The sequence below is a fragment of the Anabas testudineus genome, chromosome 19, assembly GCF_900324465.2.
Source record: "Anabas testudineus chromosome 19, fAnaTes1.2, whole genome shotgun sequence".
Taxonomy (NCBI): domain Eukaryota; kingdom Metazoa; phylum Chordata; class Actinopteri; order Anabantiformes; family Anabantidae; genus Anabas; species Anabas testudineus.
The window spans coordinates 4,117,783-4,140,277 of record NC_046628.1 but is presented as its reverse complement, the minus strand read 5'-3'; the positions used below and the strand labels follow the sequence as shown (position 1 = coordinate 4,140,277).

General features: G+C 41.0%; 1 protein-coding gene across 3 annotated transcripts in view; it reads right to left on the bottom strand.

Moving 5' to 3' along the window:
- The window catches only part of cacna1g (calcium channel, voltage-dependent, T type, alpha 1G subunit), a 207,029-nt gene that overhangs the window by 66,665 nt on the left and 117,869 nt on the right, over window positions 1-22,495 (bottom strand). For all 3 annotated transcript variants that reach the window (XM_026351608.1, XM_026351609.1, XM_026351607.1), the window contains 8 exons: window positions 21,911-22,070; window positions 18,765-19,059; window positions 18,054-18,146; window positions 17,052-17,934; window positions 15,948-16,348; window positions 3,761-3,912; window positions 2,882-3,067; window positions 835-949 (listed from right to left, as the gene is read on the bottom strand). In XM_026351608.1, coding sequence (XP_026207393.1) covers window positions 835-949; window positions 2,882-3,067; window positions 3,761-3,912; window positions 15,948-16,348; window positions 17,052-17,934; window positions 18,054-18,146; window positions 18,765-19,059; window positions 21,911-22,070 — 2,285 coding nt within the window. The remainder of the gene's footprint in view (window positions 1-834; window positions 950-2,881; window positions 3,068-3,760; window positions 3,913-15,947; window positions 16,349-17,051; window positions 17,935-18,053; window positions 18,147-18,764; window positions 19,060-21,910; window positions 22,071-22,495) is intronic.

The window sequence follows — 22,495 nt, the reverse complement described above, 5'->3', positions numbered from 1 at the left end:
CAAATATTAATAGGAAAATGTGTATTATTGTTCTGAAACAATAATACACGTTGACATTGACACTGAAAGTGTAATCCTCCACGTCTTTCTAGGTGCGACCTGTGTGTTCTTGAAAACATTTTATTCTAATTTTAAATATGTACATGAATGCTAGAGTGTTCTAGAAAAACGTAGCATTCTCATGAGTTGATAATCAATATGGAAGACATGTAATGCAGTAAAGAACCAATCCTAATATTTAAAGTATAGTAAGAATCAATCCAAAATTAGCCAGGAGTTTTCCTAATAACATTACTCTGTCTTTAGTGTTTGTTACTTTATTTTCTTTTTACTGACGTATTTGGCAAAAGGTTTTCACTTGAAGAGGCACTTTCGTGACCATACAGACTGAATCAGTAAAGCTATGGTACATCACAGTCTCCATGTGTTATACCCTGAGAACAGACATGTCAGTACAATGTTCTGCACAGAGAGACATACTGACACTTTACAGAGTCCCTGATCAGATGCTTTACTGAATAATATATGGCTACTTTATTAAGGATGAAGCATGGCTTCTGAACTTGGACAGGTTTAGACAGCACCAATGACACAAGGAGATGTTAGGTTAGTTGCTTAAGGGAACTTCAGCAAGTACAAACTGATCACAAAGGAAGTTTAACCTTCAAGAAGGTGTAAGAAACCAGCATAGATTTAGGTCATACTGCGGCTGAATTTTTACTATCTCAACAGACTGTGAAGTCAGGCATGAAGCAGCCGCTAAATTGGCCACAACACAGTGAAATGTGAACGTTTAGCAGAGAAAGACAAGGGGAGAAAAGGGTTTGTGCTCACCTGGAAGACAGTCACTATAGCCCAGAGAAGAGAGTCAAAGTTTTTCCTGTCTGGCAGAGTGTCTCCATTACTCTCTGACCCAAACTTACAGCCAAACAGATGCATCCCCAGGATACTGACACCAGAGGGGGGAGCGACAGGAAAAAACAAACAGGAAAAATCGGGATAAATGTTTACATCAGGCCAAGCCATTAGTACAGTACAAATAAATGGAAATTATTTGCTAAAAGAAAAACATATTTGACTATACCACATTGCTTCTACTTGCAGAAGCAGCTGTGGCAGTACATACTAAACCTAGATGGTGATAATTAAATATAGGTTCAGACAGGTAGCATAAATATAATAATGTTAATAACTAAACAGAGGTTTTACTACCAAAAAGAAATGCATGTATATAGTGTACTGTCTACTGTGTAATAAACTATCATTTGTTCATTCACAGTTGGCCCACAATGTCACATATGTTGCCAAGAAAAGGACTGCAAATAGAGTGGTTATGCCAGGTTCAGCACCATGGAGAGCGTCACACACGATCACAATGACACCTACAGTTCAGTATGTATTTAAGTAAAACATTAATTTGGCACTGGAAACGAATACACGGTGTCGTCCAACCAAAAGAAATTCCCAGCAGTTTGGAGATTAAAGAGCTAGTTCAGCAATATATGCTCTTTATCCCAGAACAAGATGAGAAGAACACTGAAACACTGTCTGGAGGGTGATTATCTCATCTTAACAGAATGACTGAAAGCAGGGGGAAATGCTTATTCTGGCTCTCTCCAAATCATTGCATCTATTTAATTTAATCTGTACACAAACAGCAATGTAAAAAATGCCAATAAGTAGTGGTGGAGGGAGCTGAATGGGATAAATATTTCCTGTATGTCTGACAACAGTTTATTCATCTGTTCTGGTTGTTTGTGCAGCATCTTAGTCGGTTGCCTGGAAACCGTGCTGTGATGACAAAACCGTGGGAAGTCACAAGTTGTTTAAGGGATAATTAAAGCAGATATTACTGTGTTATAGAAAAAACATGAATAAAAAATGTTTGTCAAAAGTAGAATAGCTTTGTTAACTGTTTATCATTGAGGGATGAAACAACCCCTCAGTTAGTTATGTGGTATAACAAACTCAACTGCCAAACGTTCTTTAAAAAAGGTATTCTGTTTCAAATTATAAACATAAAAAAGGAAAATTGGCTTTAGCTAGTGCTGTCACCTTCTTCTTTTAGCTGCTTGTTTGTCTGCGATGGATGTGAACAGGCCTCTGCTCTGTAAACCTGGCAACTCGTCACTTGACTCAAGTCCTGTTTATCATGGATATACAAGGCCCTTGAAAGTCTGGGTATGTTTTTTTTGTGTGTGTGTGTGTGTGTGTGTGTGTGTGTGTGTGTGTGTGTGTGTGTGTGTGTGTGTGTGTGTGTGTGTGTGTGTGTGTGTGTGTGTGTGTGTGTATGCACATGTATGCCCTGACAGACATGCAATTGTATGTACCTGGTATACATACGAATGGTTTAAAACTGGTCAAATGACATTATGACAAAGACTTGACATTTTCTTTCCCTTTTTTTTATGACCTGCAACAGTGGTCATTACGTGATTATCTACTCTTGGTAATACAGATGTGAGTGTGTTTGTGTATGATTAAAGTGCAGAGGACCTTTTCTGTTGGGCTTAGCCTCAGAGCCTACCCAGGCAGAGAACAGAAACGCTGACGAAAAGAGGGCACCACTTAGTCCTGTCTTCCCATCGACTTACCTCATTCTACCTGTCACACGTCAGTATTGATCTCTGCTTTTCAACGCTTCTTGCTTCTTACCCAGAAGTAACCTGCCACTTGACTTTCATTCCACACCTTTGTGCTTTCTACTACTTATTTCACTGTTGCTGCGTATTGCTTCCCTCATCTGTTTGTGTTCGTGCTACTGTACTTTCTGTGATGTTGTTGCTCTATTAGCAACAGGAAATAAAAAATTAACACATCCTTTTTGCAGTGTAAGACAGACGACAAGGTCGCTCTCTCTCACTTGCCATCTTCTCCCTACCTGAAGATGAATATAAAGAGCATGAGCAGCATGCAGAAAGTGGCCACGTTGTCCATTGTCTTCATCAGCACCACAAGCTGCCTCTGCAGGGCCGGCATGAAACGGACCAGCTTCAGCACCCGCATCAACCGGAAGGTCCTCAGTACCGACAGACCACCACCCTGCTGACCCACAATCTCCCACACGCTGTCCAAAGGGAAGAGGCACACATATTTACATTAATACATACAGTACATTACACTCATGTAACACCAGGGTGATATAAGGGAGCAGAAATAAACCTAAGGCACAGGCATAGCAGCCAGTGTGCCCTTCATTTCCCACACACTTTATTCAACGCCTGCAGAACTTACAAATTTCAGCATGCATTTCCTGTTTCACGTAGATCTCAGGTTACTTTTGCTCAACTTGTACCTGCCAATTCCCATGGTGGGAAAATAGCAACAGTAAAAGACTTATTATTTCAGGGCTGTGTCATCACGGTGTTTACTACAGCACTGCACTAGCACACTACAAACTACTGCATCGCTCTCAGAGACTGTTTATAGCTTTTGACCGCTCTATTTACTCCCCACATCAGACTGGTGATATCACATTGTTTTTCAGGGGCAGGTTTTTTGGGTACATTTTGTTGGATAGAATGCTAATGTGCTTGTGCCTTTATGCTTTGCCGTGACTGATTTCCCTCAGGGTTCATTACGGCACTATGTTTTTCTTGTGTAATAAGAACCAAGGGTATTTATAGGGCCTTCAGGTTCTGTGTTCCCAGAGGCATTTCTTTAAAAACAGAAACAGAGAGTAGGGAGAAAAGGATCCCTGTGCTATTTAAGGGCATTCTTAAAAAAAATTGTTGTCACAAAGTCCTGTTCTACAACTCACCTAATGACCACGATGATGCCATCGAAGATATTGTACGGGTTCTTGATGTACCCAAAGGGCCCGTAGACCAAAATCTTCAACAGCATCTCCAGCGAGAAGAGGCTGGTGAACACAATGTTACTGATCTCCAATGCGTTGGTCAGTTCATCGGGCTGGTGACGCAGACAAAAGAAAGAAAAAGGAGAGATGGTTAATGCATTACTGTGTCATTGTGAGCTAAATGAGTATATGTGTGTACTACAAAGCCTGAACATCTGGAGCGGAAAGATGTTAACTACAGCAACAACACCTGCAGCATCACATGTGCACAAGGAAATATGCCAGTGACTAAATCCAATTCAATCTGACAAATCTTTCTATTCACACAGTCTCAAACACACACACACACACACACACACACACACACACACACACACACAGAACCTTTATCTCGCATCAGGACACACACCAATCACATTGCGGTTGCTGCTGAATATGCCTGCGATGTCTGCTCAAAGCTCATCAGAGAACTGGGCTGCCACTCACAGCAACATCAAACAACTGGTATGTGTGTGTGTGTGTGTGTTTGTGTGTGTGCGCGTTAGAGCGCAGGTGTATGTGAGGCAAAACAAAAAAGTGAGCTAGAGAAAAAAGCAGGCAATGAAAGCAAGCAAACAGACAAGCGAAAGAACAGAAGCCAGAAGATAAAAAGGCGCAGTACCACACAGTATGTAAATCAGACATCCGCAATTAAGGGCGAGGAGAAAAGTGCTGGTTGGGAATGATGTTACATGTCTGTGGACTGTGGAACACCCCGGGCAAGCTTCATGAGGCTTTTCATCTCCATGCAATAAACAGTTTACACAACTGAAACATGGTGTCGTACAAACACATTACACTGACATGACACAGCGGATGGAAGGTGTCGAAAGCCTGATCTGTCTTTGCATGTTCTCCATCATAAACGTGTGAGCGAATGAGCGCACGTGTGTGTCTGCCTGCCTATCTTAAAGTCTCCCGCTGCGTGTGTGTATATAAATAGAGACGATGTCCCGGCAGAAACTTTACCCCCAGGTTGAACCGGGAGGTAATGTATTGTAATGTAAACACAGCTTGTGCCATTAAGCCAGTCTTGGTGGGCTGCCGCTAATCACTATACACCATGACTGTTTAAGCAGCGATTACTCAACACTAGCATGGATACACAGGGAAAGAAATACAGAGATTAACATCACTAGCTGAATAAGGGCTCTATCTGCTAGAGTACGGCACCAGTATGTCTACAGCACTTAAGCAACAGCGACAGAGGAGAGTCAGATTCGATCAAATATTGTCACTGGTGGTGTTGTTACACTGCATTTAGGTTGGATAATGCAGTTTGCAGTCAGCCTGCTATTTCAAATGTAGTTAGGACTAAGCTTTTATAACAGGCTGTGTGAAAAGCTTCATATTTATCAGATAGATATGATAAGTGATCTGACTCACCGCCATGCAATTGGTTAGATGTCAAAAGTACTGTTGTAGTTGTTGTTGTGTGCAGAGAAGTGCAATATTGCCAGAGTTTGTCTGTGAACTGGATCTGGAGCCACATATGTAAAAAGCCCCCAACTCATAAAGTGATGATATTTTGTTGTTGAAACTTTAAATGGGCCATTCAATAATTCCACGTGTTCTCAGTGTTACACTGTCAAAAGCAACCACCATCTACAGGAAACTTCAATAAGAGCATCTTGGCAGCTTTAACTGAGTTTGAAGCACTTGCCACTTACAAGTTGTTGCTTGGTATGGAGTCATAATTCCCAAAAGATCTGAATGTAGCATTAAGCCCAGAAACAAAGATAAGAGTCCAGGGGCACCAGTACAGAATGTTGCACCATAACTCAGAGCGTGGCTTTTGATAACTTCCAACAGGTCCTCATAACTAAGCAGTAAAATGGGTTGTAATTACCTTCCAAAATGACCCACATGACCTTCACAAAACTTTTTTGTGAGAGTATTATAAGATCTGCTGCTCATTTTTTTGCTCACTTTATAACCTATTTTCATGGGAAATATGACCAAGCAAATGCAAACATTTATCTTTTATGACTTGCGATGAAAAAACATCATCACTGATGATTGGAACTAATTAATCTAAAATCAATAAAAATTACAATTCATTACATTAGGTCTGGCCTTCACCCAAAAGCCTGTAGCTTCTTCTTGTTTTAATGTTCTAAGTCTGCTGTGATCAGCATTTTAGCTGGAACATCCAATATTCTTGTCATCTTTATGTGCAAGACATCAAAGAGGTGACATTATATCAAACTTGTAAGTTCAAATTAGGTGCCATTGCTATTCTAAGCTAAGCTGTCAGCTGAGAAAGCAACAGCTAATTATTTGGAGAAATAATTGGTGTTGTTGTCACTTTCTGGGTAGCTGCATTCCTTGTGATTTAAGAACAAGACGATGATGACGCGCTGTCTTGATTTGTGGCGGGCAATAATGTGATCGCATTATTTGTCATTCATTTTAGTTTTAGCACAATCGTGTCAAATATGTGCTGTGTGAAACAGGCACTGTAGAGAATGTGCAGACATCTTTTCTCTCCTGCCTCCTTGTTAAAAAAGAATAATTTGCCCACAGCTCTGCGGTGCAGCTCCTGCCACTGAAGCCCACTTCCTGAAAAACAAGCTTTTCCCCGTTTCATCTCGCCTCTTTGTCATTGTCTGTGTCTCTTGTGTCTCTCCCTGGGTTCACAGACACAGAAGAATCTGTTCGTTTGATCCCGCTGCTTTATTGTGTCAATTCGTTTGTACACTGACAAGTGTGGCGGCAAATCTTTCATGCTCACACACACACACACACACACTGTGTGATTAAGAAAGATCAGGGACAGGGACATTTAAATGTTAGTGTGTTCTTTCAGATGCCCTCACATGCAGTTATGTAGACACATACACATACACATACACATACACATACACCACAATTACACACTGAGGTGTACCCAAGGTTACACTAATAATCCTGTGGACTCGAAGCCACAGGTCACACACATAAACAGCAGCTTTTCTTACGCACACTATGCACAAAGCCCTGCACAGACAGACAGCATGTGGAGACACACTCATAGAGCTGTATAATAGATGCGGTTGATAAGCCAGAACAAAAAGTAAAAGTACAGTTTTTACGAGGTGAGACTTGGACTGCAGACATCTGGCCTTGTGACTAAGGTTGAGGTCATTATTTTTCCCCACTGTTTCTGTTCTGCTATTGTTCCAGCTTGTATATTAGACATTCCTCACTTCAAGCAAGATTACTGCAGGAGAATGAGACCATAAAAGCCTTTCTCACACTAAAATACTCTAGAGACATGCAGGTAAAACAAAAAAGCACACCCACAAGTACACATACATGCTAGCATGCCCAAAGATTCACAGCCATTACATTATGAAACAGGATAAGTGTCTTAATTGACTAATGACCACCAGTGTGTGCATACTACCTACAGGGAGATGAATGTGTCCATGTGCACGTTTGTAAGTGAGAAAAGCGCTCTAGATTTCCTAATTGCTTCCTTCGATGGCTGCTTCCTGGTTAATGAGGCTGCAGGGGCATTAGGAGGTAAACTGTGTTAGATGAGGAATGGTGTAATCTGGTTAGCGCTAATATAATGTCCCCTAATCTGATGTGATCTAATCTAAACAGGATGCTCCGCACTGTTCAGCCCCAGACTGTCAATGATGCAGCACCATGTTTGGTATGTGCGTGTTTGTGGGGGTGTGTGTGTGTGTGTGTGTGTGTGTGTGTGCATGTGTGCTAGCCTAATCAAGTGGTTTGCTTAGGCATGTCGACGAAGAGGAAATATCAAGCATGAAATGGAGAATGATACACTCTGTGATTTAATAATAATGGCGAGGATGATTTGTCTCAGATGATTGAATGATATGAGAGTCTGCATGAGCACCTTAACATCATTTAAGAAAGACCTATTATGGACTGATGATAATGAGGATTTTAATGTGGCTTTCCAAAGCATTTGATATGGTTTACCATAGTTCTACAGAGGCTACAGACATTAGGTGTAGCTGACAACTCCCTCCAACAATCCCAGCTAGTTTAATTAACTCAGCAGACGCAAGGGGGAATAGCTGGTTTGTCTCTATCCAAAGACAACACATTCCACATAAGGGCACCTCTAAAGCCCACAAATTAACCTTTAAAGTATCTTCCAGTTGCTCAGAAAAATAGTAAAAATTCAGTTTCATTGGATTTATGAGACTAACTATTTGCTAGTGAGTGGAGACTTTTGCTGCAACGCAGTGTGACATCATCTAACAAGTCACTCCATCACCTAATCACATACATGATCATGTACTCCTGGTGGATCACTTTGTAAGATAAACACCATATTTTTGCTGCTTACCTCAAAACTGTCACCACACAAGATATAACTTTTGGCTCCAGAATAACCTTCCAGACTTTTCCAATTCTGTCTGTGAGTGTTGCACACTGGTGTAAGGTGTTTTGGAATATTGTAATAGTTGTTTTAGTGGTACATGAAACAACACACCCACAACAACACAGTCTACTATTTTGTTTTATCATATATACTTGTGTGAATATGTCTGAAAACGACAATTTCCCATTTTATGTTGGTCTCTATATGCTAACCACTTATTGGCCGGCTCAGCATGTAATGAACAGACAAGGGATCACACTGCTCATCTAACTCTCTCCAAATTGATTGCCCGCCTAATCATCTTTTAAATCTGGAGTTCCACAAGGCTCAACCTTAGGACCACTTTTTTTTAAATTTTGTTGACTTATGTAAAATAATATTGCCAACAATAGTGATATGCCCCATCATGGGGGCAGCTGAGAACCAGTTGGTTGGCAGTCGTCCATGAACTGCACGGTCAGTGCTTTGACTTGCATTTGAGGCGACAACATTATCCTCTAAGTATGAAGTATGAATAATGAATAATTCAATTGTATCCAGTATCTAAATGGATTAAATCACAAACTTTTCCTTGATGTCAGGAAAATAAAATACATTTTACAGATATTACCATTAACATTTTCAGATGTTTAGATAAGTGCTTTTTCAGGAAGCCAGATCCACTTGACTTCCCAGAGATAAGGCAAAGTTGTGAGGTGACATAAAAGTTGAACTGGAAATAGTGTAAACCTGAAACACCATAAAACATTGACATAACAGGTGGCAAAGACCAAAGATATTCTTTATTCTTCTTTTTTTCTTTATGTATTTTCTCCCATGTTCGGTAATTTCTAAATCAACAACCCTCAGATTATTCAGGTTCTACATTATTATTTCAAATACTCTCTGCTGTCTGTTTTTAATTATTATTCCAGCAAATTTAGCTCCATACAAAATCAAACTTGGAAGAGTCAGTTAGTCATGACAACACGTTGGAAGTTTTTTCTGACTTTTTACTTCCTATTTATGTATGTTACTCTTCAGAAGAAATTTCACAGTGATGAGACAATGAGGAAGGAATAAAATGGGAGATCCAGAGCAGGAGATAGAATGGAGAGCTTGCTGTACAATCAGAATGCTATTTGACATCTCACTGAACCAGCAAATAACAGAATCCACCATTTGATCACATCATTGATTCTCGCTTTTTGATTTCATGGCCTTCATGGCCCAGGGCTGGAAAAGGCTCCTTTATAAACCAGGATTAGAGAATGTTGCTTTACAATGTATCTCATCAATGTACAAATTAGAAAATCGCTTTTCTTAGGCCTATCTTGGAGTAAAGCCAGCGTCTTTAGACTGTCAACTTTGCATTCCTCTGGCAGAGCAGAATAAAAGTTGAATAAATATTGTCTCTAGTTGAAGCAAGATGGGCAATGAAAGGCTCTTTTCAACGTCTCTCTGACTGTGGTAATTGGAGTGAATGTGTGTGTGCGCACAGAATGAAAATGCAGCAAGGGGCCTTCATACACCTATAAACAGACTACTTACATTAATCCCATAACCTATGTAAACAACAAGTCATAAACAAGTCGTAACTTAAAACTTTAATGTCAGTCATAACAATAACTATACTTGTTCCCACATCCTAAATGTAAATGTGTTTATTTTGAAGAGAGACAAATAACAATAGAGTGGCTGAACGGCAGGAAAAAGAACAGAGCTTCCCATTCACAACTTCCAAACAAATCATAACAAAAGCAGTCACTAATCTCCATAATGCAGGTTCCTGTAACTCACTAGTTTTTAACTTTCTAATGAGCTTGATAACAGGAGTGTTTCTGAGCACGGCAGCAGGCTGACACTAGCATGTAGCTCAAAGCTCTGTTGTGCCTATAAGTATAGTCAAACTAACATGGGCACTTCTTCATCTTTGTTAAATGCATTAAAAGATAAAAGACAAGAGCACAAAATATTAGAAAAGCACTCCATAGTGGAATCCCAGCTCATTCCAAGTACCAAATAATTTCAATTTAATTTCATCGAATTCCAAATGTGGTTTTGTTTCAAGGTTGGCTACACATTACTGCAAGAAAACACGAGAAAAACTGTTATTGGTTTTATGTTTTTGCTTCAAGTAACAAACCCAATCAGTGCGTTTAAGCTTCACAAACCAAATCGACAGTGTTTCAGGTCAGTGATGGCTGCACTACAACTTGCAGTATGCTCTAGCTGCAAATATCCAGCTAGAGCAGGATGACTGTAGCTCTACTCCTGGCATCCATGTCAAGCTCTTGACCCTAACATATTCCTTTTACATATACAAACACCACAGAGTATCACAGTTGAAAAGTACTCAGAAGTTTAAATATGGACTCGGTGCACTTTCTTTTTCAAGCGAATAGCTTTCAAGGTTAGTAAAGTCAAAACGCTGCCTGTGGGAAATGTAGACCAAGTGACCCAAGAGTGACTTCAGATCACTTTGTGCTCATGTAACAGCTGCACACTGAATCAATATTCATGTCAGTGCTAAAAGGCTTCAACTATAACAGCAGCATAACAGGAACCATACATTTTAACCCACTTCTCCTTTCGACAGCCCTGTCTTTTCTACCTCTTAACTTCTTCTTAAACTATTTTGGCATCGGCATCATTTGTCAAGGGAGTGGAAACACTGACAGGACTGTTTCAGAAAAAGGATACAGGGAAGTCTCAGTGGCCACAAAGACACAGGGAGGTTTCTTATGTAAAGTGAGAGAAAGGTTGACCTTCCCAAGTAAATAGACTACGGTCTATGTCACATAGTTGGCAGACACACAACTATTCCATCAGCTCCACCATAAATGGTAACACTCCTAAACTGCTCAGAGAGATAAAGCAGACACCCTCTCCTTACTCGTCCAACCTGTCTGCCTCCACTTTTCCACCCATCACTCCCCTTTATCCTTTCACTCCAAGTCCTTAGACCCTGTTATCCCTATCCAACACTCTACTTAATCATTTCTTTATCCCTCAATGTAGGTGTCACACACACATTTACATTGTACACATGCACTTGCCTTGTGTGCTGCCCTTGGGGGGAGAGCAAGTTTGCAGCATTCCCTACGCAGCGTGTTTGTAAGTTTGCGTTTGTGAGCCTGCCGAAAGCAGAGAGACAAAGTAAGCTAGTAGGTGGTGAACATAGTCATAGAGCCAATATGTCATATGAGGGCAATGATCAAATATGAATTAGCTCTAGGACCACATATCAAAGTGGCTCAGATCTGGTTTGAATAAATCTAATTTGGTTTGGTAAAAAAAGAAAGGATTTAAGTCCCTTCAGCATGTAGACTAAACTTAGCCTTAGATGTTTCTGCAGATGGTTTCACACGTCAATAATAAAACAAAGAATAAAAAGTTCACAAAAGTACAAGCTTTGCAAAAAGTGTACAGAAACAAACGAACGTTAACATGGATGTACTGCAGAATTCAAACAAACAGATTTACCAGATTTATTTGGTGTGTGTGAGTTATTGTTTCTCGTAAGTCTGACATTCACTGTGTAGAGAAATATACAGAATATACAGGGGTTTCTCTGTGCTCACCTTTATGTACTTACAGGATGTGCAAGTACGTGTAAGTAGTGTGATGTGAAAACTTGTTGAAACAGTGAAACAGTATATTAATATAATGCAGGGGTGTCCAATCCTGGTTCTCAAGGGCCACTGTGCTGATTTTTTTCCCCTGCAATTTCAGTTTCTGAACCAGGTAATCAACAGTGGGTAGGGCAGGGATAGATGGAAAACAAGTGGAGCAGTGGCCCTTTGAGGACCAAGATAGGACACCCCTGATATACTGTATTTATACACAAAATATTTGTATATTCACATAAAGTGTTTGCTTTTTTATAATGAAGAATGAAAAGATGTAGTTTTATGTACTTTTATAAACTACTTTCAGAGAAAGTAGCGAACTGCACATATTTACCAAATAAATAAATGTGCGCCAATGCCTAAATGTCATACTATTATTATTACGCATTAGTACTATGACTGTGTGCCCTTTTTTTCTGCTTTCCACCACCATCTTCCACAGATGAGAAATGTCAAGGTAATCAAGAAGAGTGGCATCTTCAAATTGTCATTTACAGTTGCATCCAAAAATACTCTTATAGTAACATGTGCAAATACACACATCTACCTTTGTGACTCATGGACCACATCAGGATAAGTCATGATTCATAAGCATACTATATGTAATAACTGCAAGCAGAGGCATAGATTGCCCTTTGGGGCAATCTATGCCATGTTGGGCCATGTTTCTAATTTGTTTATTTCTTTCTCCATGTTCCTCCTCGGTGTGAATGTTTGTCAAAGTGTTTTTCAGACACAGTCAGAACTAGAACAACTTCATTTCCAGCTAAATGATACAGAGTAAATATAAGTGTCTGTGTGTGCATTGTCTATTTGCGGAACAGGACGGGAGGATGGTAAACAGAGCTGAAACACAGCTTCTTAAAGGAGTAGTGTCACACAAACTATTCAGCATTTCAGATTAAGCAGATGACACGTGAGGCTTTATTTCCAGCTATGAGACAGGTGTATGAATTATGGGTAACAACTGATATCAGTTGACTGGGCAAATGCCACAGGAAGGCAAACAATAAATGAGGAATGAGCAAACGGTTAAAATATTAAACACAGCATGCTTAATAGCTAATGATGACACAAGCTGCTGTTACACACAATCTTAATGACAGGCTCCATTTGGGCAGTGATATCATTTATTTTGTGTATGTTGTGGAAATGGATGTGACTGAACATGGGCTGCGATCCCATGATGGATCAACCAACGTATAAAAGTATTGGAAAAAAGACACTTTTTCCATCTGCTAATCTGCACTGCAGTCACCAACTCAACTCTAATGTGCAGCTGTTTCACAATAAAAGCTAATAAAAACCCAGCACATTCCAGGTGGTGTTCTGGTCCAGCAACACCAACAGAGACAATTAGAATCAATATTACAACATTTTAATTGCGCAGCAGTGGAGCAACTTAACATTAGTTTTGATTATGATAAAATGCTTAAAGCTACGATATGCAACTTGCTTTTATCTCAGAGATATAAGCAAAGTAGCCTTTTCGCATCAGTATGTGATGCAGTGTTTGATCTTTTCTGACTGGTTAGAAGGGAGCGCTTCAATCAAAAACCATTAGAATCGAATATCTCCGCACTAGCTTGTGCTATTATCTTTAAACAATTCAAAGCACAGGGAGATTTTTACTGTGAATTAAAGGAACTGCAGGTTGCTTGTGTCTATCTAAATTATGTGGATGATGAACAGCTTTGATATTTTTGGTTTGTGAGTGAAGAAGGTAAAAAGAAGAAGGAAGAAAGCGGACTTACTGACTGCAGCTGGTTCTGAGAACAGTTTAAAAATAAGGTAATTTTGCTTTTAAATGCTTATCTAATATATATCTAATGACAAACAGGGACTTGAAGACTTGAGAGAACATCTTTATGAAGCCTAAAGCACAATTTTTGACACTTGCGATCCCACTAAATATCATCATGACACAAATAAGCACTTGCTAAAAGAACCACAAGTTTTAAAATAGTCTGTGACACTTTCGGTTAATCCCCTTTTGCTCCAAGTTTTCACAGCACTCACTCAGCTGTGCAACAGCACTTATCAATTTACCATCTCAGGAAGGCTAGCCTTGCTCACAAGACATACTACTGTGCTGAATGCAGGGTTAAGCTACACATGCAGGTTTTTATTTTAAACTTAAAATGACCACAATCAAGTGAACTCCACATGTATTCCTTCTAGTCATTAAGTGACTTTTTTTGAGACCACGTTTGCATATTAGACTGACTCCAAATTTGGGCAAGAATGCAGTGGGGGGAGGTACAAGGTGCAGTTTCAACAAACCACTTCCAACATGTTCTAGTGTATTCAAGATGATTTTGGGGGGTCATTTTCAACCCCCCAAAACACAACACAACATTTACACAATAAATGTGACAGTCGCATGAAGTAAACACTGTGTGCACAACTCCAGCAGAAAATGTGGCTGCAGGATGTGTGGAAACTAAAACCCAGCCTCTCTCTCCCCCATTTGCACAGAGTTGCAGAGACAAGCAGAGGCTGAGTGATCCTTGCTTCTATTGGATGTCAATAGACGTGCAATCAATGAAACGTCTCTGAAATGTTTTCAGCAGCCTGTCTGGAGACTGAAAGGATCTTCCTTACCCAAAGTAGGATAAAGCACTTAAAAGAAAGAGAAGGAAAGAAAGGAGAGGAGGAGGAGGAAGAAGAGGACAAAGAGGAAGGCATGTTAAAGAGAGAATGACAAAAGGTAAAGGTGAAAATGAGGGAGAGAAATGGTGAAGGGGAAGGAGACAACAAGAAAAGAGAAAAAGTGGGAAGAAGGAACTAAACCACAAATGAAGGAGAAAACTGAGAGGCAAGGTTAGGAAGAGAAAAATAGTTAAAAGGTGGAGACTAGAAAGCTATAAAACCTCCGGTGTGTGCACTGAGGATGTTTGGCATCTGGATTTGTTTATAGGCACTAGGTCAGGGACCGAAAGTAACCCCATAAAAACCTGGCCAGGCTTCAGTCTCCTACGCACACACACACACAAACAAACAAACACAACACTTGTGTCACTTTACATGCCTTATATAACTCTATACAAAAATCACATGGAGCGAAAACACAACACAATAGCCTCAACACACTCCCCTTTCAGTTTCCACAGCCAGATATGTTTCAGAGAAGTGGTGACATTGTGCAGAGAATGGCACAGACGGTTAGGGCCACAAAGGACAAGACTCTGACACCAGCAGCGGTTCTCATCCTGAGGCTCACGTGTTTAACTTTTTTTCCACTGACTGTAAGACACCTCAACTCCCCGCTGCTCCTCAGTGACCAACAAACACTTTCTGAGAGACTTTCTGCCACACACCCAACCCCCACCTCATCGTACTGTATATATAACATATACATAATATAGATATATATATCCTTATTCATAGTCAACTTTCTTCTTCATTTGGCTCAATCAGGTATGTATCTGAAAATGTTGTCTTGACATCTGATCAAGGGGCTTTGAATTTTCACCTGGTGTTGATTCTGCCCATGCTGTCATCCAGTTATTATATGTCAACAAACACACGTGCCCCAAAGAGCATGAACTGATTGTTCAACTTGTTCTGTGGAGATTCCAGATGCGGTCTGGCCAATGCGTTGCACATGCATTTACACCATATGTTAACACATCTTTTTCCTAATCCAGATAAACCTCCTTGGTACAGATTGCGTGTTAATATCAGGTGTAAATGGGCTTAAAGAGATAGAAACCTGGGGAAAAAAACTAAAAATGAGAAAGAACAAGCGAGAAAATCTCTGTCAGATGTTGTGGGGCCTTCCTCACCCGTTAAATAACCCCAGTTCCTCTTTCTCTCTCTCTGTCTCTGTTGGTCTCTCTCTCATACTCTCTGGGTCCGTTTTCTCTCTCACATGGCTGTAATTACGCTCGTGTAAACAAACGAGACCAGAGAGAGACATCAGGAATTCCAGTTGGGCCTATGGGAGAAGAGGAGCTTACGCAATCAGCCAGAGTGACACACAAAGCACACAGAGGATCTACAAGTTCTACGCATACCTTCCTACGTTCTTTCATTGTGTCTCATCTGACTTCCCACTATGCATCAGAGTGTATTTCCATTGTGAACTTTGTCTTCAGGTTTGCCACGACCTTAATGGATCACACATACAGAAACACACATAAACACTAACCTGCTCATGGTATTCGATCCCCATGCTCAGAGTGTTGATCAGAATGGCGATCATAATCCCTCGGCCAAAGTACTTGCTGTCCACGATCTTCCTGAACGTGTCACACACCAGCCTCCAGAAGTGGACGACCTTCGCCGCCGTTTTGCCCAGCCTGCGGTGCTTCTTTTTAGGCTGCCGGCTGTCTCTCCTGTCCCTGTGGTGAAGGTCCTGGGTGAACTCGTAAACACCATCACTGTCTGAGTCACCAGGGGTCTCGTTGCCTTCGGTGCCGCCCTCTGACTCATTGGCTAGGGCCTTGGCGCAGAAGGGGCAGCTCTCAGGGTCCAGAGTCAAAGCGGCCGTGTCCATGGCGCTGCTGGTTGTGCTGAGGTCTCGAGCTGACAGCTGGCAGGAGAGCTGGCCTGCAGCCAAGTGAGAAAGGTCAGATACAGAAACTGAAGGAGACAAGGAGAACTGCAAAATCAATGTGATTGTGATAAACTGTATGAATGAATGTGGTTTAGACAAATTTCAAATTCAATGGAAAAGATATGTTGTGAATAACAAGATTTTGAGCTGCACGTGTGTCAGAGAAAGTGTGTTTGATGGTGATGGGCATTGTGTGAGTCTCTGCGGCCTATGCGGTGGCCTGTCTGGCTGGCAGCCACCGGTTCCACCATCTGTAAAACCTGAACAGACCTGGCCTGACTTTTTGCTGAGCCCACTGCCTTTTAGAACTTGGACAAGGGTGAATAAAACTGGCTGTGAGTTCAGGCACGAGGGATTAACATTTATTGACTCTAATTAGCACTTTCTCAGTGCTTTTTAGGGGAAAAAACACACTGGACTGTTAAAGTTTGAGTCTTAGTCACAGCAAATCAATACCGTACTCCACCAAATAGGTGATTGCAGAAAAAGGAGCTCTCTCAGTGGCGTGTCTCAACGCTGGCATGGAAATTAAACACTAATTCTGATCAAATAATCAAACTCTTATTTTCAAATTATGCCTTCCTGTCCAGTCAACCTAAAAGGATTGCAGCTAACAGAGCTGATCGTATTTATGGTTATGATTTTCAACAGTGCATCGCTGGCTTCATCTCTGTTAGTTTGAGGTGTGCAGTGTACCTGTGGGATTAAGTGTGTCCACCATGCTTGATGGTAGTCTGTCAATGGCCTTGCGTGGAATATTGAGGTTAAAGTTTATGTTAGTCAGAGTGCTGGCTGTAACACTTCCTCGTCTTGACTCTGCCAGGGCTCTGGCCTGCAGGGTGGGGTAGTTTTTAGGAACAGGAGCTGCAAATGGCACAGAGTTCCTCTTCATGGCCCTGGACGTGGGAGCAGGAGCTAGGGAGAAGGAGCCTGAAGTTGTCCCCACGCCTGTGGGTGAAGGTGTACGAAGGGTTTCGGTATTGAATGCACTGTGAACTGATGATGAATCAGCATCAGCAGCAGCAGCAGGGTTGGACAAAGCAGCGATATTTGTATCAGAGATAGCTCCTGTCACACAAGAGGGTGGAGTTAACGCAAGCTGCCCTCCATTGTTGTTATGAGCGCCAGCTTCCACGTCCCTTCCCTCCAGACACCTCATGCTCCCGCCTCCTCGGACACTACCATTCCCCAGGTGGTAGTGGTGGTGATGGTGGTGGTGATGGTGTACCATGTGATGAACTGACACTGATCCTTGCCTGGAGGACTTCCTCCTCCTCCGGCTCTGGCTGCGTTGGGGCTCTGTGGCTGGAGGTGAGGCAGCGATGTTGAGGCCAGCACGGCGAGCCAAGATCCTGCAGATGTGGGCCACTTGTTTAGCTCCCTTGCGGATGATGTGCACCAGGTACTTGAGGAGTTCATCGTAACAGGAGCCCGGCTCGGAGAGGGACGCCAAGGTGCTGGCGTTGGACATGAAGCGAACCCGTTGCTCCTTCATCAGCTGGCTCTCCCGCTGCTTGGTCTCAGAGAACTGAGTGGCAATGACTACCAGGCACAGGTTGATCATGAAGAAAGAGCCAATCTGAGGAGACGAAAGAGTAGATTGTTATTCACACGCTCACAATGGATGTTCACACACCGTCCCCTGACTGACCCACTTGTTCAATCACACAGCTGGTGGGACCATGAAGCGGCACTTACAATGATGAGTAGGATGAAGTAGATGAAGTTGTAGAAGGAGTGAGCATCCATCACAAAGTACATGATGTCCACCCAGCCCTCCAGAGTGATCACCTAAAGAGGAACACAGACAGGCAAGTTTTATAGAAAGACAAAAATTAAATAAAAACAGACACAATATGAAAAGTAAACAGAGTAGAATTAAACATACAAATTAAAGAGACCATATTTCATAGTGCTTCTTCGTCTTCGTCTTATTTTCCTTTTAGCTGTTCCCTTTCAGGGGTCGCCACAGCGAATCATCCGCCTCCATTCAACTCTATCCTCTGCATCCTTTTCTCTCACACCAACTAACTTCATGCCCTCTTTCACTACATCCAGATAATAATAATTCCCATAATCCCCAACATGTATCTTGCCCCATACAGACAGGCCAGAGCAAGTGAAAGTGCCCAAGTGAGACAGCGACAAATGAACACTTCCAACAAAAGGCTTTTCAAATGATGTGGAGATATCAAACAAATGGCATAGAAAAATGAGACCACAGTCTGGTTGTGAAGCTGTGGTGACCTGATAATCCTCTAAGCCTTATTTCGCTTATATACCAGCCACAGAGGCAATTCGTCTCCATCTAGTATTACATATTTCCGTCGGCCAAACTGTACTGTATGGGCTTGGCTGCCGAAAATCTTTACTTCATCTGATGTTATGCTATTCTGGATGCGTAATTACCTGAAAGATGGCAATCCAGGCATAGCAGATGTTGTCGAAGTTGATGGCTCCTTTGAAAGGGTTGAATGGACCAGCAGAGCAGTTGGTGTAGTACTGGTTCCAGTTGACGCATGTGGTGTTGTCGGTGCTGTTGTAAGAGTGTATGTCCAGGTTGCACTGCAGGCCTCCCTCCTCATACAGCTTGGGCACAGAGCTACAGTCCCGCATGCCGTTATCTCGGGGCTGAGAGCAGATGAAGGGGTTCTCGTCGTCATTTTCCGTGTGGTAATATTTCTGCAACTTCACAGACAGAGGGCTTGGGGAGGAAGAAAAAATGACATTGCAAGAATTATTGGTTGATACATATGAATCAGGAGAGTAGAACATCTTATAAGGATGTGTATCCACCAGTTTGTTGAATAAAATATCCTCCATTCATATCAGCTCTTAAAAACACCTTGCACTGCCACTTGTGGTCAAAGAGATGACCTTTTCTATTCAAACGTTGTGTGAGTGTACATTAATCATTGATTAATCGTTTATATACATTTTAACATTTGAAAAAGGTCATTAGATTGAACACAAACTGGTCAAAAGGTGCTTTTCCCCAAGAAAGTACTTTCTTTCTCTAGGACTAAAGTCCAAGATCTAAAACTCCCTCAAGTTCATTGTTGCATTCATAACAGGAAGATGTTACTTCATCCTTCAGAAGTTCCATAAACTCACTTTAAAGTATATGTTACAACTAAAACAAAGTGCAAAAAGATACCCTTGGATCAAGTACTCAGAACTAAGCGAGGCACACACTGAAAAAGTATACAATAACTAATAACAAATGATCCAGAATAGGTGTACATTTGACAAATACAAAAAAAAGTATGTGAACATGTTAAAATCTGCATTAATTTGTAATAAAATCAGATTTGATCTTTATCTAAGTCAATAGTATTAACAAATATAATGTGCACAAACAAATTCTGATCTTTCATGCCTTTGAGAACAAGCATTAAAACACTAGGTAAACATTAGGAGAGCATTAAAAGCTAAATCGGATTTTCAGATTCACATTTGTTTCCCTTCATACAGGCTTTTCCTAGAAAGTTCACAGAAGACACTAATGAGCCTTTCTTTGCCTGTTACACTACAGCCTGCTTTTGTTGCCATGTCCAAGCAATCAAGTGATGGTTCAGCCTTTGAATTTTGACAAACACTGAGCAGACTTTTAAGCGGATGTACTTTGAAGCCCCCCAAAACCAGCATGTTTGGATTCCATGCAAACAGTCCAGCAGGTGATTTCACTGAATAGCACTTCTTCAAACAGACAGAACGAATTAATCAAGAGAGCCAGCTGTAATTGTTTTAAAAAACCTGGTGCCAAATAACTGGGATATTGTGTGAGTTGGATGGACAGATGTGTGTGCTAACTCTACCACCTCTTGGTGTTACAGAGCACTCCAGTGTCTGGAATAGCTGATGTGTGTCTGCTGTGTGATATCTGGCTCGACTGTCAACACACATTCGGCTGGCGGGCTGCTTTAATTGCACAGTAGCCTCAAATAGCCTGTAGCACCATAGCAGTCCATTCCCACTTCAGAACCACCTCACGCTCCCTTATTTATTTATACTTTTTTTTTAAGCTGTTTCACACTTTAGCATGATCTACAAGAACACTTGGTGCTCTGTAGAGTTTGGTATGGTACATGATTTATCACACCCCAACGTGACGCACTTGATGTTATTCCTACCAGGTTCGCTCACATATTCTCGTTCAGTCTAATAACGAGTCAGTGTCAACCCAATTAAAAGTTAACAGCTGTTACTTTCCTAAAGCACTAAAATATGTATCTAAGAACCGCAGAAAGATGGAAGATGCTGAATTAAATATGTTTTTGATAAAAATGGAATACTGTTGCTTTCTGTGATACAGAAACACACACCTTCCAGATACAAGGAGAATGTCTAAAAATTGATGATGATGACAAAAAAATCTGCCAATTCACAGAAGCCATTATGCGTGAACTTAAATCTAAATTATAGCAGAGAGATGTCATATATTCCATATAGAGTAATGGAGCAAGGGTAACACAGGGAGCATGAATAAGTCATGCATGCCCATGTTCCATTTGCCATGGGCCACAGGGGTTCTTTCTCATTATTCACAGTCCTATATGTCTCCCATTAATCACTGTGATGAGATCCTATAATCGTTGAACTCTTTGACTTTAGTGCATGACCTAGTTTAAAGTGCAGGGTCACAGTTTACGCAACTGTTTGACTTTGATGATCCCGAGCCGAGAGAAACTGATCTCATCAGTTTCTCTCGGCTCTACCAGGAAAATAATGAACGCTTCCAGTCATGTTGTGCACCTTTGAGAAAATAAGACTATGGTCATAATGGGATCTTGAAGTCCGATGCTGACGACTATATTTAGTTTAATTATGTGTGACAAAACCTTTTTTGACATATAAATGATTAGGTAGATTACAAAGGGAGATTGGTATGTTGAACCAGTCAAAGCAGTTTATAAACCATGACGGATGTATTCAACAGATCCACATTTTTACAGTCTGACTCCAATAGAGAAGTGTGACTAACTTTAGCATTTTGATAATCTGACCACTCCTTTCTCCCCCTCAGTTTCTCAGCTTTATTGCAGCTAGTTGTTGAGTACACATCTATTAAAATGGGATAAAAGAAAAAAGATACAAGTGGTACTGATGGATTAACATAACTGGCTTCTTCATGCAGTAGTTGGCTGAGGTGAAGCTAATTTGGAGTTGCTTCATGTACTGCTACTGTAGCTTAATATGAAGCAACATTTTTGTAGAACAAGAAACTTGAAATCATAATTTAAAGGGTTCATGTTTTTCCGCAAAGGCTAACAACTATACAGTATCTTTATCAAATTTAAGAACACCTGTAGAATAACGTGGCTTGGTTTAGAACTTTTTCTATCTTGAGCATACATTTCAATTAGATTAATATTATTCAGTTACCAAGTATTATCAGGGTATGCAATGCCAAAATTTTAAGGCTTTCCAGGAAACTCAAATGGACTAATCACACTTACTATCTCGACTTATGCGTCCTTAATGTAAAATTTATTTGAACTGCCCTTTATAGCATACAGTGTGAGACAATATATGTGACATTAAACTACACTCACAAGGAGAAGTTGTCCTCCACAAAGCAGCGGTTTCGGAGCAGGCCGGCCCACAGCTGGACGCCCACGATGCCAAATATGAAGAAGACAAAGAAGCAGAGCAGCAGCACGTTGCCCAGCATGGGCAGAGTGTCCAGAAGCAGGGTCACCAGGATACGCATACCTGAGATAAGAGACAAGGTCAAGTTAAACTGTGGTACAGCACACAACCATACACCAATGTACTGTATATTCAAAAACACATGTAACTGTGTGGATTAATGTACCGGTACACTCACACAACGTTTGAATAGAAAAGCCAGTCTCTTTGACCACAAGTGGCAGTCCAAGGTGTTTTTAAGAGCTGATATGAATGGAGGATATTTTATTCAACAAACTGGTGGAGGGCCAATCCGAGCACCTTTCAATTTAGAGCCATTCAAACTGCATAGTACTGACCCATTATCAGACACTTACAGGGCCAAGTGCTCAATTCAGTGTCTTTATTCGTTTGATCAAATGACACACTTGCCATTGACTACCAGAACACTTTTTACAGTTTAATGGAACTTAAATAATAATGATGAACAGTAGAAATAACAGCCTACT